Source organism: Schistocerca nitens, chromosome 3 (assembly GCF_023898315.1).
Source record: "Schistocerca nitens isolate TAMUIC-IGC-003100 chromosome 3, iqSchNite1.1, whole genome shotgun sequence".
In the NCBI taxonomy this organism is placed as follows: Eukaryota; Metazoa; Arthropoda; class Insecta; order Orthoptera; family Acrididae; genus Schistocerca; species Schistocerca nitens.
Window position 1 is genome coordinate 768,047,551 of NC_064616.1, and position 16,560 is coordinate 768,064,110.

Consider the following 16,560-nt stretch of genomic DNA (forward strand, 5'->3'; position numbering starts at 1 on the left):
TCTCTGCTTGCTCTTCATCAAATGGCCCGTGAACAACACCGACCATTCGTATCCTGTATCGTTAGTGGGGACGAAAAGCCCGCATCTCGTGGTCGTGTGGTAGCGTTCTCGCTTCCCACGCCCGGGTTCCCGGGTTCGATTCCCGGCGGGGTCAGGGATTTTCTCTGCCTCGTGATGGCTGGGTGTTGTGTGTGCTGTCCTTAGGTTAGTTAGGTTTAAGTAGTTCTAAGTTCTAGAGGACTGATGACCGTAGATGTTAAGTCCCATAGTGCTCAGAGCCATTGTTTTGGGACGAAAAATGTTATATTTATGCTAAAATAAGGAAAAGAATTGAATGGTTAAGCCCAAACAAAGCATCAAGTCTCCGTACAAAGATCTGCGGGCATCCACAATAGATAATGTTATGTTGCTGGTGGAACAGTGACGGTGTGGTGTACTACGGATTGCTTCCCCGAGGTATAATCATCACGGCTGATATTCATTGTCAACAACTGAGACGTCTTGCAGACGAAGTCCAAGAACAACAACCAGGAAGAATGAGTAAAGTGATACTACTGTATGATAATGCCCGCCCGCATTCTGCTAGACTAACAAAAAACTTGATACAGGAGTTGGGTTGGGGTATCATTTCGCATCCACCTTATTCGCCCGATCTTGCGCTCTCAGTTTTCAATCTTTTCCACTCTCTAAAAGTTACCCCAGCACTGGCAGACTTGTAAATCGTGAAGGATAATATATTATTGATGAGTAAAGTCTCTGTTATGTGTATCTGTTGTGTTTATTAGACGTATGAAAAAACGCTACGAACATCTGCACCAAGCTAACAGCACATGATAATCGTTTGTTTTCAAGACATTTACTCCTTTCATAGTGTAAATTCCGTGCAAAACTTGCAGAAAAGCTATTTCGCCATGAATGAGCGCACTTACGCCGATTGGCGGACGTCCTTTTAAAGCTCTTTTTATACGTTGCACACATGGTTGAACGTACCTTAACACAATTGTTTTACATAAGGTAAGGATGAGAATGCTGCCTGGAAGAGATATGTGGAAGCTTTGTCTAAATACAAGTCCTATGTTATAGATTTGAAAATGCAGAATATGAGCCAAATCGTGTCATATGTTCAGCTCTCGCTCACGTTAGAGTCTGAAACCTCCCTAAACTGGCTCCTCTTTCATCTCCTTCTCCTCCTCCTTCCTCCTCTTCTTCTTCCTACCGTTGTCTCGTAGCCACAGGATTCGCACTTTATCGTGATTTGGTAGTTATTTATTTACTTTGGCTTGTTTTCTTGAGTACCCTTACTGTGGCCACACTAGTCAGCTAACCGAAGGAAGGGAAGACGCGTGCGCCAACTGTTTGTAAATCGCGTAGACGTAATTCCTGTGTTATAGTATTTTCTGAGGCGAAGATTGGGAACCAGCGCAGTCTGCCTAAACGAGCGAAGGAAACTCCTTGAAAACCACGCTCCGGCCCGACAGTGTACCAGACTAATGTTCGTTAATCTTTCCCCACGTCCAGATCCTAAGGTAACTCGTTAGGTATTGAATTGTTCCGTCAGTCAGGTTTGTTTCGTTCCGTGAATCGAAATGGTGGCTGTTACATGTACAACCATGTCAGAGGTGACCAGAAAAGTTAAAATTCATGTGTACCTTCCAAGAAATCTACCACACACCTGAACAATTGAATTGGGAAGAAATTCGTTGAACTCCTGTTGTCCAGAATGCAAGGTGCAAAGTACAATTCAATCGAGTTTGCTCATACGACTCGTATTCGGACGCTTACACAGGCTGATGCGACAACACTGATAAGATACGAGAACCTTTCGACCCGTACCTGCGTGACATCACAGTCTTTAATTGTGTGTGTTGGGGTGTATGGGCGCTCAACATCGAGGTCATCAGCGCCCGTCTTTAATTGACGATCTTTTCAGGGTTTAACGCCCGGCCGACGACAAACCAATTGTAAACAATATCTCTAGTTTAACAAGCAACCATGAAAGCATCGACCGCGCTTTTCGGGGAACCGTCGCGGTATTATTCTAGAATGATTAAGGCAAAATGCAAAATCTTAATATAGATGTGCGAACTGATATTTGTTCATCATCATATGGGTCAGCGTCAGCCGCTGTCTAATGCGACAGACGACCTAAGAGGCTATCATGATTATCATAAACCATTCGAAAAGAGTTATGGAAAAGGCAGTAATTCTGGGAGAGCACCTTTAATCACTACTGTAATGCACAGACCCTTCCGTATAGTGTTGTTTCGTACACAGTACTCGCCACGACCGTAAAACTGACATATTATGAAATTATTCAGCGGTGTTTCATAATTTTCATGTAGAATAGAAATACCTTCAGGAATTTTAATGCGAAGCCAGTGTTTAATTGAAAAGATGTAACGTGAATTGTGGGGAAACGGATGTTTGTTTATCGATGTCTCAGCCACGTTATACGGTGAGGGAATGGACTACTGTTGGAGAATACTAACTCTTTCCTGCTGAAGTAGAGCGAAAGAGCAAATTACACACATCTTTTTCCACTAGCAAACATATTAATTGCGGGTTTTATCTAAATAAAAGAGGAAGCTATCCTCATCCCAAACTTTGGTTCGACACTGAAGAAGGTATTCGGCCTGCCGCTACCGGAGGTATGTTACTGCCTTATTCTGACCTTTGAACTGACTGACCCACCACTGATAAGGAGACCTGTACTTCAGTGTTGCCTCTGAATCAAAATGCGACGTGGCTATTATCACACGCACAAACAATTCCCAGAAGTGAAAGAAGCGATGAGTGAGAACAGATTCTTGGGCAGACTTAGAACTGTACCCTAGATAGGTCTCTGGATTCACTATGTCTAAATTAAAATTAGATTTCAGTAATGGGTGTTATCACTCACGCCCCCGCCTCCTCTCCACACACACACACATACACACACACACACACACACACAAATTACGTATATTTTGGTATAATCTGTCACTTTCAACTTTACTTTCGACGGTACAAGAAGATTGTTTTGAATACTACAATGCTTTGCTAGCCGTGGTCCTGTTGGAGTTGATATGCCGTTCCCTTCCTCCGACCTTTGCATTGACTTACCCGTCCATTTACAGGGCGACCTAGATTCTTACATTGACTCCGAACGAACGGTACAACTCGATATTTTTCACTTCAACAAACATTGCTAGAGATGAAAGAAGCTATAAGTGACAGATAAAGGCGTAGAACTGGCCGGGGATCGAACCCGAGACCTTTGGAACCATAGTCTGCCACTTTACCACACCTAAAATACAAACCGAGAAAAGCAAACTGTTGTGCTGTTTAGAAAAACAAAGAGAAGTAATATTAAGTGATGTGCGTACGATCATGTGCACTTATCTTTTGTTTAGCATGTTGTCGACAATGAAGTGGGTTTGAAATGGAGAGATTCTGCTCTGATAGAAAGTTTTGAAGAAAGATAGGACTACATTCTCTATTAAACTGTCGTACTGATGTTGGAGGGGAGTAATGTATAAAAATATGTGAGTCGGTTCTTTTTCGGACGAGGGTAGAATCCGAATGAGAACACAACACAATAACAAGACACTGTCTCGCTCGACGTGAACCTTGAAGGCCAAGCCTGTCGTTCATCTTTTTCTGTCAATTGGTCTGAAATGAAGTCGGTTGCATATTTAAGATACTGTTCTAAGGTTAATAGGTGTGTGCCAAGTTGACTCACTGGGCAGTTGAGGAGCTCAGAGTCGAGCCCCCAGGATCAATATACCAGGGTTCAAAAATGGCTCTGAGCACTATGGGACTCAACTGCTGAGGTCATTAGTCCCCTAGAACTTAGAACTAGTTAAACCTAACTAACCTAAGGACATCACAAACATCCATGCCCGAGGCAGGATTCGAACCTGCGACCGTAGCGGTCTTGCGGTTCCAGACTGCAGCGCCTTTAACCGCACGGCCACTTTGGCCGGCCTATACCAGGGAGGACTTTAGTATCCAAGCGACCACATCGTAGCCTGGTCACGTACAACTAAACTCTGCGCTGACGGGGACACAGGGCCAACTGAAAACGAAGAAGTTAGTAAGCAATAAACATATGGTGCTGGAAGATTTCGAACAGATTGAAACATGTAGTCTCCTTATCTGACAGCTTTGTCCGCGACGCTCCTCAGTATTCAGTGGTCGCCTTAGATTCTCGAAGGACGTGCCATTAAGTGTTGACATTTTTAAATCGTTATTACAAAACATAAAGATATGTAATATAATACTAGAACGCTTAAATCTCAGTATCATGTGGTTGTACAATCTCTCTCTCTCTCTCTCTCTCTCTCTCTCTCTCTCTCTCTCTCTCTCGCCCTCTCTCTCTCACACACACTCACACACACATTCCCTTTACTTCACAATTCTATGATTGCTCCTCTATTTTCGCAACGTGTTCACCACTTTCATTTTTTCATAAGTAATGAATTTGACCAACAATGTACAATCCCATAATCAGCAGCACAAAGCGAGAACCCTATTGAGATAACACTTGGAATTATTAATCGACGATACATTTCTGTAGTAGGACAACTGATATGTGTTGTCATTAACTTACAAATGTGCTGTGGATTTTCGAGCCACAGCGTAATCAGAAATAAGTGCAATAATTAAAGTTTCTATAACCTTATGCCTATAACAAAAGTTTCTGTATCGTATCACATCTTCCGGAAATAAATCTTTCTGATTATTACCTGATGTACGAGGGAACTTCAAAAAGTAAGTTACACATTATTATGGAAGGTCAAATAACTTTCACTGAAAGCTGCACTTTACTTCAAAGTGACACAGATACAGGACACTATTTTCCAAAACAGTCGCAAAGTCTGTAATCTACGGTTGGAACGTTCTCCCAATTGTTCAATTCTTCGACTTCAGAAATCGCCTCGTAAGGTTACGGAGCCATTCTAGAAAAGCTGAGTGCACATTCTCAACGTAGCAAATTCTGCAATTTCTGAGAATCAATTCCTCGATCGCCTGGACGTTGTCGTCTGTGATCGATGTCTATGGCCTACCTTTCCGATCTGTATCACCCACACCCGTGCGGCCTTGGTCAAATTGTTGGCACCATTTCACTACGACTGGAAGCGAGATTAGATTTGGTCCACATACCGCCAGAATTTCACGACAGATGTGTGTGCAATTTAGACATTTTGCCCATAAGAGTCGTTTCTGTCCCGCATACATCAACTTTGGAGTACGTTCCCCGTTGCGGCGTCATTTCACTCCCATACTTCGATGAACTTTTTAACCGCTCCCACGCACTTAATTGCAAATTGCAGAGGATTCGTGTAGACATAGATGAACCTTGCCGCAACACAACTGTGTCTACAGTAAACTCAAAACATTTATTTTCTTCTGACAATGAGCCACCAATGTTGCCCAATGCTCTTAGCGCGGGACGCCATGTGTAACTTACTTTAAGTCCCTCTCCCCCGTACAAATTCATAGAGTTATTATTTGTGATCAGTTGAATATTGTACTGTGGTAGTAAAATGTGTATATCAAACTTTTAATGGAGCTAGTGTGATATAAAAAAATAGAGATTTCAGAAACTTTTACTTGCTGAAGCTTTTACTCCACACAGATGCAATCAAGATTGTCACTATTCCCCCCATAGCGCAACAAATGACCACCTTATTTCTAAGCAACAGTTCATTATAAGCCGGAGTGAGCTGCCACGTTCGTGTTGTGTGTTGCAGCGCAAATCGAGATCATCCCGTGCAAGGTGTGCGGAGACAAGAGCAGCGGCGTGCACTATGGGGTGATCACGTGCGAAGGCTGCAAGGGCTTCTTTCGGCGGTCGCAGAGCTCCGTCGTCAACTACCAGTGCCCCCGCAACAAGAACTGCGTCGTCGACCGCGTCAACCGCAACCGCTGCCAGTACTGCCGCCTCCAGAAATGTCTTCGCCTTGGCATGTCCAGGGATGGTAAGTACCCCTTTCATATTTCCCAGCAACGTCTGCGCTTTGGCATGTCCACAGGGCTGTGAGTCACCTCGCCTCCGCAGTCCGGCTGCGCGGAAAAGGAGTCTACTAGGACGTAGGACAAAAACCGACTAGTTTCTGGATGCGCCCTCTTTCTTTACTCCAGTCAGAAGTAAATTACAAAAAAATTATAATACAAAAACAGTAATTAAAGCAAAGTGTATATGCAGCCAAACTAATGGAATATACGAGGGCTATCCACAAAGTTTATTACGTTTTGGAATTAAAATAAATAAAGTATTGGAAATTTTTTTTATTATATACAGATGAAAGCCACACTTAAATACTACTTTTCTACATAGTTGCCATTTAAATTAAGGCACTTATCGTAGCGATGGACGAGCTTGGAAATTCCTTCGTCGTAAAATTCGGCCGCCTGCGCCTTCAACCATGTGGTTACCTCTTTTGGGACAGAAAAGGTGTGATTTTTGTGGATTTCCTGGAAAGAGGCGCTACAATAAACTCTCAAAGGTATTGCCAAACTCTGCACGACCTCAGAAGAGCAATACAAAACAAGCGCAGTGGAAAGTTGGGCTCAAAGATCTTGCTGATTCACGACAACGCCCGGGCCCACACGGCAAATGTGACTCGTGAAGTTCTCGAATCTTTCAAGTGGGAGTTGTTTCCTCATCCGCCGTACAGTCCCGACCTGGCACCGAGCGACTTCCACTTATTCCCAGCAATGAAGAAGTGGTTGGCTATGCAGCGTTTTGATGACGACGCACAGCTTCAAGAAGAGGTAACCACGTGGTTGAAGGCGCAGGCGGCCGAATTTTACGACGAAGGAGTTTCCAAGCTCGTCCATCGCTACGATAAGTGCCTTAATTTAAATGGCAACTATGTAGAAAAGTAGTATTTAAGTGTGGCTTTCATCTGTATATAATAAAAAAAATTCCAATAATTTATTTATTTTTATTTCCAAAACGTAATGTACTTTGTGGATAGCCCTCGTAGTTAAGTGTTACTTGTTCGAGTATAATGAGACTAGAAATCTACTCTCTAGGAATCAGCATAGGTTTCGAAAAAGACGATCGTGCGAAACCCAGCTCGCGCTATTTGTCCACGAGATTCAGAGGGCCATAGACACGGGTTCCCAGGTAGATGCCGTGTTTCTTGACTTCCGCAAGGCGTTTGATACAGTTCCCCACAGTCGTTTAATGAACAAAGTAAGAGCATATGGACTATAAGACCAATCTGTGATTGGATTGAAGAGTTCCTAGAGAACAGAATGCAGCATGTCATTCTCAATGGAGAGAAGTCTTCCGAAGTAAGAGTGATCTCAGGTATGCTGCAGGGGAGTGTCGTACGACCGTTGCTATTCACAATATATATAAATGACCTTGTGGATAACATCGGAAGTTCACTGAGGCTTTTTGCGGATGAGCTGTAGTATATCGAGAGGTTGTAACAATGGAAAATTGTACTGAAATGCAGGAGGATCTGCAACGAATTGACACATGGTGCAGGGAATGGCAATTGAATCTCAATGTAGACAAGTGTAATGTGCTGCGAATACATAGAAAGCCTATATAGCAAGTTAGCAACTGGAAGCAGTTAATTCCATAAATTATCTGGGAGTAGGCATTAGGAGTGATTTAAAACGGAATGACCATATAAAATTAATTGTCGGTAAAGCAGATGCCAGACTGAGATTCATTGGAAGAATCCTAAGGAAATGCAGTCCGAAAACAAAGGAAGTAGGTTACAGTACACTTGTACGCCCATTGCTTGAATACTGCTCATCAGTGTGGGATCCGTACCAGATACGGTTGATAGAAGAGTTAGAGAAGATCCAACGGAAAGCAGCGCGCTTCGTTACAGGATCACTTGGTAATCGCGAAAGCGTTACGCAGATGATAAACTCCAGTGGAAGACTCTGCAAGAGAGACGCTCTGTATCTCGGTACGGGCTTTTGTTGAAGTTTCGAGAACATACCTTCACCGAGGAGTCAAGCAGTATATTGCTCCCTCCTACATATGTCTCGCGAAGAGACCACGAGGATAAAATCAGAGAGATTAGAGCCCCCACAGAGGCATACCAACAATCTTTCTTTCCACGAACGATACGAGATTGAAATAGAAGGGAGAACCGATAGAGGTACTCAAGGTACCCTGCGCCACACACCGTCAGCTGGCTTGCGGCGTATGGATGTAAATGTAGATGTAGATGTAGATATGATATAATAGTCTGCGTGCGGGCTAATTCATCGATACTGCTGTTACACTATAATATGTTCTCCAGCACCAAGTATCTGTTCATAATGTTTCACTGTATACATTAATACGTGATTTTTCAAACCTTCGCCTTTATGCCGGCTTGAATTCTACTAGAGACACTTTCACTCAGGTGGATGAATGTCTGTGGAGGAATGGAAGCCCAGTCTTGCTCAAAGAGCCGAAACCAGAGAAGGTTGTGAAGTTGGACACTGGGTTCTGGAACGAAGCTGACGTTCTAACTCGTCCCAAAGATGTTTCGTAGAGTTCAGGTCAGCACTCTGGACTAGCTAGTCCATTTTAGGAATGTTAATGTCCAAAAATCATTGCCTCACAGATGCTCTTTTATGACAAGGTGGACTGTCATGCAGAGATAAACAATCATCATCTGCAAACTGTCCCTTTAGTGTTCACAGTACGCAGTGCTCTGAAATGAGTTCATATCTTTCTGCGTTTAGCGTTTTCTTAACTGCAATATGGAGACCTCATACTAACCACGAAATACACCCCCACACTGGAATACCACCTCCTCCGTACTTCACTGGTGGCGCTACCCATAATGTAAGGTAAAGTTACTGAGCGAGGTGAGCACACTGGACTCGCATTTGGGAGGACGACGGTTAAAACCCGCGTCCATCCATATTTAGATTTTTCGTGACTTCCCTATATCGCTCCAGGCAAATTCCGGGATAGTTCCTTAGAGGGAGCATAGCCGATTCCTTCCACATCCTTGACACAATCCGACTTTATGCTCCGTCTCTAATGACCTCGATGTCGAATGGACGCTAAACATAATCTTCCTTCCCTTCTTCAGATAAAGTTCTCCAGTCATTCGCCAAATCGAAACCGTGCCATCGGATTTCAGCAGAGTAAATCGTGATTCATCAATCCAAATCACTTGTTTCCAGTCGTTCATTGTCCATTAACATCGCTCGTTACACCACCTCGAACGTCGCTTAGCAGTGACTACGAAGATGTGCTGTTTATGACGAGATGCTAGATCGTTGCAGCCTATTCTTTTTTCACTCGTTAAGCACAGTTATTGTGCTAATTGGACAGGTGGTGAAACTTTAGAACTCACGAGTGATTCCTTCCGTTAATTCTGTACGATTTTATACTCCGCATTGGTCCACCGTCCCCGGTCCGTCAGTATACGAGGTCTGCCCGGTCTTGGTTTGGATGTGCTTGTTCCGTCGCATTTCCACATAACACTCATACCACCAGCAGTCGCGTTAAGCAGCTTTAGAATCCACTGACTAATCCAAGATCGAAGTCACTGAGCTCTCCTGAGCGACCCATTCTGCTTATTACTGCTTCACTACTGACAAAGCATTACTCCCCGCCTCCTTTTCTACTGGCAGGTCCGTCACTCTTAGCATCAGTGGGTTAATTCCGCATTACATAGGGGTGTCTGGATACTTTTGATCAGATAGTGTAGGTATGCTTTGTTTTATTTACAGCCTCTCTACATCTGCGCTGCTGAAAAAAATGCAGCACCCTCAGAGACAAAGTCATTTTATTCACAACTTATGTGACAGGTAGGAGGGTGTGGTAACAAATTCAGACCAAATTTAACACATGTTTCAGTAAAAGGTGCCCAAACAGTCACGTCAATACACAATGTACCTCTCTGTGTACCCCTCTCTCCCGTTAATGAAGGCGTGTATTATCGTATGCAGACGATCACAAAAGTACCGAATGGCATCCTGCAATAGACTGTCCTAAGCATTTTGCACCTTTTATAGGAATACAGCAATGAGAACGGGCAACTTTCCGCTTCTTCACGTCACATACGTGTTCAGTTGGCGAGAGATCTGGTGATCTTGCTGACCACGGCAGTTGTCGCACGCCAAGAAAAGCACCTCGCTTCGCTGCAGCCGTATGTGGAATTACATTTTCCTGCTGGAAAAGGCCAATGCCTTCGTGTCGAAGACATGACAATAGCATGGGGATAAGAATTTGTGCTGGTTACTTTAATCTGCGGAAACATTAAATGTGACTCGCATACAGACGGAACCTATTCTCATCTCTGAAGACAACAGAGCACCATTACAGTGTCCAGTCGACTGTTTCATCATACCAGAGTAGCCGTACTTGGCACTGTCGTGTTGTCAATGTCAGCCTGACCAGAGGCACGAGTGTTCTTAGTCCTGCTGCTAGCAGGCGATACCCAATGGTCACTGGTGATACACAACGTGCAGCATGCGCCCAGATTTCTTCCCTAGATGATATTCAGTCAGTCACCGCTGCTGGCACAGTCTGCCGATCTTGAAGTGCGTCTGTACTCGCGGACGTCCAGAACCTGGTCAACGTGTGTAGGTATGTTCCACAGACCACTGCTAAAAGCAGTTACACACCACCAGTAGGCTGTGCCCAACACATGGGGCATTCCGTCGATATGACCACTCGCTTCCCACAGGCCCACAATGCGACTCCAATCAAACGGCTGAAGTTGTTCAGTAGGACTACGTACTCGTCGATGAGGCATAGTTGTACCCTATAATGAATGTTGCACACACTGTTTACCTCGAAACTCAGCACAATTACTGTCGGCAGAGGCAGAACAGAGAGTGCTCAAAGAGACATACTGAGCGCCATCTGATCGCTGATGACCGTGGCAAACGAATCACTACCACTACAACCACTCAGTATACACGTATTATACCCTGGTGCCACTGAACACAGTTTGAAGGTGTGGAATTATTTTCCCCGGCAGTGTACATCTACAAGTGTACCCTATACTGTAGGCCACAATGTATGGCGAAAGGTATTTCGTATCAGTATCAGCTACTTTCTGTGATATTTCATTGGCGTATGGGAATAAATGAGTGTCTATATGGCTCTCTGCAAAGCCTGACATCTCATTCTCATCCTCCCTATGCGAAATCTACTGTGATGGCAGAGAACTGTTGCTCATTCTTCCACTGGTTCTCTAAATTTATCCAATAGTGTGAGGCCCTCAAAAATGGTTCAAATGGCTCTGAGCACTATGGGACTCAACTGCTGAGGTCATTAGTCCCCTAGAACTTAGAACTAGTTAAACCTAACTAACCTAAGGACATCACAAACATCCATGCCCGAGGTAGGATTCGAACCTGCGACCGTAGCGGTCTTGCGGTTCCAGACTGCAGCGCCTTTAACCGCACGGCCACTTCGGCCGGCTGTGAGGCCCTCATGTACGTTGTTGTTTAGTTAACAATATTCGTGCCCTCAGCAGATTCTCAAACCCACAACTCACATTAAATTATTTATACTTACCTTTTGGTCGTTGGTTTGTCCAAGGATGCAAGTCTACGGCTTCATATACCTTTGAGGTGATTTTAAATAATTTGAAAACGAACATAAACTTTCAATAATGTTTGTTTATTATTGTTCTGTACAAAACAAACATATTATTCCCCTTCCACCTACAAATAATTCTAACTGCAAATAAGATGTAGTTGTGATTTCCAACACGTGCTAGTAATGCTGGGTATAATTTTTAAAAGGAAAACGAAATACGAAAATTTCAATAACACGAAGCAAAATACAAATAAAAAGTTCGATGTGGAAAGAGACTCATAATTTGAAGCAATTTTACGTAGTAGGCAAAAGTGATTGCTATAGTACATTGGAACTAACTTTTATTACGTAAATATTTAGGATGTGAAGAATAAATGAACCTTCTTCTGAAGCAGTTTATTAGAAATGTATCAGACTTGTAATACACGAAAAGAGCCAAGAATTCGATACCACAAGGGTTTCGCAAGAATAGAGTCACCTTTCTTCCAAAGATATCCTTTTATGTACTCCAAGGACCTCTGGTACATTTTGGTTACTTTTCTTGCAGCTCTCCTCTGAATTTAACCGATATCACTTACCATGCCTGCTTGATAAGGACTCCAAAAGTTGCAGCAGTACTCTGACATTGACTGTTTTAGAGTCTTGTATGCTATTTGCTTTATTGATGAACTGCACAGTCCCACTACGTTGCTAATAAATCTAAGTCTTCCTCTCTCCTTACATGTTACTGATTTTACCTGTTCATCCCATTTCACATCTTTCCTTAATAGTATCTCTAAATATTTAAATAGTGTGATTTGTTCCAGCAACGATACTTGTACAATACCCGTGGTAGCACACACTAAAGAACAACCCAAGTGGGTACACTTGTTATGTGGATTCTGGCCAGTAACAATACAACTGACCATCAAAGGTTCAAAATGACCAACGGCAGCGGCAGTACACGCTTCCAGTCTGCTCTAGAACGGCTGGAAGTCAAATCCATGGAACGTGCCGGCCAAGGTACAAGTCCTCTGCGTCCAGTCCAACGATCTGGAAGCAATTCGTGAAGACATGTTGTAGTACTTCGTGCACCATCATGGACAGCCATCATGTTGGTCGTACAGGTTCCCCGTAGGCTGCAGAGCAACGTCTTCTAGCATCCGTGGAAGATGGTCTATTAGGAGGCTGCGATATTTGTGCGCGTTAGGTGTTCTTGCCTATGAGCTGATGTTTCAGTATCCTACACCACATGTTTACAGTCCATGGACACTGACGTTCCACCTAACGAAACCAACAGCGACTGTCAGCAGACCAGTAGTGCATATTTCGGCGCTTTCCCTGGCCATGATTGGTATATGTGGCTTCACCACTAAACAAGATACATGATACATCTGGAGTATCCTGTTTTAATGTCCACATACAGATGTTAACAGGATTTTCATAATCGTTTCCATGCAGCTCTTGATGGAGAGAGATGTTACAGGGATGCAATCTATGTCAATCGAGAATGCATAGAACACATAACTGACTGATGCCATTTCCACGTGCGATTGTGCGGGAGAATACGTGGGAATCAACCGCAACAGCAGCAAGAACATTAATTCCTCCCTCTTCTGTCGTCACTTGTTAGCTTCTATAGCGTTGTCTAGTTTTTGCACTATCACTCGCACATAACTGGTTGAAGCAGCTGATAAATAACTGCCGATGGTTCAAATGGCTCTAAGGACTATGGGACTTAAAAAAAAATCAAATGGCTCTGAGCACTATGCGACTTAACATCTGAGGTCATCAGTCCCATAGACTTAACTCTACTTAAACCTAACTAACCTAAGGACATCACACACATCCATGCCCGATGCAGGATTCGAACCTGCGACCGTAGCAGCAGCGCGGTTCCGGACTCAAACGCCGAGAACCACTCGGTCGGCAATAACTGCCGAGATGGTTGAATTCTATTCGGATATCTTGCAACATACACCGTACAAGAACGAACTGTATTCTTCCTATACCCGTATACCATGAACATGTCGGCTTTTTCTGCACTGTTAAATCTCATCGTCCACTCACGACCTGCTGCTTGGACTGTCACACACTAACTAACTAGCAAGCTTCAATGAACTCAAGGAACTCATAATCACACTGTAAGCAAACATAACAACTTCGTACCTAGCAACTACGCAGGCTGAATGGGACAAATAAGAGTCGGTACGGAAACTTTTCAAAATACGATATCTCGTGAACGATTCGCACTAGAATCCTACAAAAACACCAGTGACACTCTAATTTACCCTGCTTCTAGCTTGTTAATGTCGATAGGCATTATTCCATTTAAAAGAGTGTATGTTTGCACAAAAAATACACTTTCTAAGTATTATTACAGTCTGTTTATTGGCTAACAATACGAGCCCCTGACTACCAACCCACTCTGTGAAATTCACACATTAACAGCACTTTCCATTTTCGAAATATCTGGAGTTCAAGTTTTAGGTTATTCGCCCTGCATTACATACATATGAGCGAAGAAGGATCTAGGTACTTTCAAAGCGCATGCACCATGTCTTCCGAACCCCTGCAGGGCATAGCGAACGTTACGAGCGTTAGGACTAATAGAAGAGGGAGGGGGCAAGGGGTGCTACTTGCGTGTGACATGTTGAGAATTTGGGTCGGACGTGAAGTGTGATCGGATGACCGAGGCAGCTGCGGCAACCGCTGTAGAAAAGCGGAGCATCTGGGTTCGAGTCCCGGACCGGCACAAATTTTCAACCTTTACCATTGATTTATTTCAGTGCCTGTAAGTGTCTGGAGTCCTTTTTCTCGCAATGTGATATTTTAAAAGCTCATCCCACCACCTTTCACGCATACCAGATGACTGGATGATAGGCAACGCATATTGGATACAAACGTCGCAGGGTGGATATGCCCTGCTGCCTCTCAGGGGCATAACTAATTATAAAAGACGCTTAGCCACCAGTGACATCAGTATGAAATATTGTCCTAGTTACTACACAGGTATTTCAAATATAAATTTCTCAATAAATTAAATCTCCATCTCACTGGACTCAAATGTCACGCGTTGTCTACATTACCAAGAAATACAATACTATCTCAGTACTTCTTGTATTACTGAAAAGTTGATGAAAGTGTATAATATATGCATTACTTCCACTTGAATCTCACTAAAAGTTTCCAATTTAGCTATATGCTTAATTTTATTGGATAATAAGGCGATTAGTATCAACACGGATATTTTGGGTCCACAGTTGCTACCAAGGTTACCGAACGACTTTATTCTGTTTCTCCATATGCCGATAGATACGCGGCCCGAAATATATTGTGACTATTTCACATTTAGATATGCTAAGAGCAATATTATTAGACAAACTTACAAATGTGGTGTAGTTAATAAACGTAAGCTAAATGAAGAGGCTAAAATGTCAAACTCCATATACAAACATTCAATCACGCTAACTTGCTCTGTGTTCCTCAACTACAATACATTCATATTCACAGAAGAATTGAAGTACTAACATTTTTATCTCGTCTGCGAGAAGAGAATGTCGTGTGTTTTTAGATACCAAGCTGATTCAGCAAAATGTTTACCGTGAGACAGAAGTACTGTTACTCGTCAAAACCACAAGAATGTAATGAAAACTGCAAATAATGATATAACGGCACGTTTCTGAAAATAGCAGCTTTCAATTATTAATGACACTGAGGACATAAAATATTGTTGGCTATAACAGTATTCTCTTACAGCTACATTGAGTAATCGTTTGAAGCGAAATTAATTCTTACTAGAACATGTGAATGAACTTCCATTGCTGGAACAAAATACCCTTGAGTTCACCCTTAGTCAGTGTTACAAACCTGAGGTCACATGGAAGTAAAATTAGTTGCTTAAATCATATTTGTGTGAAATTTGTAATCGATTCCGACTTTAGTCTGCTATAGAATGCACTTCCTGTTGGATTAAATGCTTAATCAATGTATTCTTAAGTAAGTCATTTATAAAATGAACAAAACAGTATTCAGTGTTCTTATCCGACAGAAAAAGTCTTATGAACTTCTAGGTCATTAGAGACGGAGCACGAAATTCAGTTGAACAAGTAAGGAGGAAAAAATTGCTCAGTCTTTCTGCAAGACCCATACCAGAATTCACGTAAAGTGATTTGTAGGTACCACGAAAAATCCAAATCTAGATGGTCGAATGATGCTACTGATCGCGTTCCTACGAAATATGAATGGCTTAAAAAGTGTGATAACGTTTTCCGTTGACTTGATGAAATGTACAATATGACGCGACTTAGGTCTCAAGACAGTTCAAAAGAGAACAAGATATGTCAGTTGTAGTTTATTAAGAGTCCATTTCTTCAGTCAGACTATAATATGAGTGATATTTACGATTTTTTTGGGAAAACTAATGAAGCAATCAATGTAAATCTTTTTGCACATTATTTATTGTTTCTTGGACAACATTTTCTGATTTCTTAAAAAAAGAAGAGGGATTAAAGCTGGTCGGTCCAAAATGAGGTTTGTCCATGATGAAAGTTCTGCAGTCTTCAAATCTTATGTAAAACCAAAAGAGAGACAATTTCCTTAATCTACACGTTATTGCGCACAGAGTAATAGCACAGCTTTTTTTTTTAATTTGACAAAAAACTAACTGGCGGACGTTTAAAAGAAATATGTTTTGTCCCGTGTTTTTGGTCACTTTTTTCAATAATTAACGAATAAATTAAAATAAAAAATATCCAATTCCCCTTGCGGACATGCCCGAGGAGTAATTCAGCAAAATTTCAGGAAGATATATTTATTAGTGTGCCCGCAATCCATTACGTCAGCTTGAGATACACGGTACTTCAGATAAGATTTGCAGACTGCAGAACTTCCGTCATGGACACACCTGATTTTGGATAGAAAAGCTTTAACTCCTTTGATAGGGCTTTAATGATGACTGAATTTCTTTTAAAAATCAGAAAATGTTGTCCAAGAATCAATAAATATTGTGTAAAAAGATTTACGTTGACTGCTTCACTAGTTTTTCCAAAAGAATCGTAAAAATC

At 42.4% G+C, this 16,560-nt stretch overlaps 1 protein-coding gene across 1 annotated transcript in view; it reads left to right on the forward strand.

Moving 5' to 3' along the window:
• Positions 1-16,560, forward strand: part of LOC126249424 (probable nuclear hormone receptor HR3) — a 329,185-nt gene that overhangs the window by 190,925 nt on the left and 121,700 nt on the right. Inside the window, exon 4 of the mRNA XM_049951077.1 lies at positions 5,736-5,963. Coding sequence (XP_049807034.1) covers positions 5,736-5,963 — 228 coding nt within the window. The remainder of the gene's footprint in view (positions 1-5,735; positions 5,964-16,560) is intronic.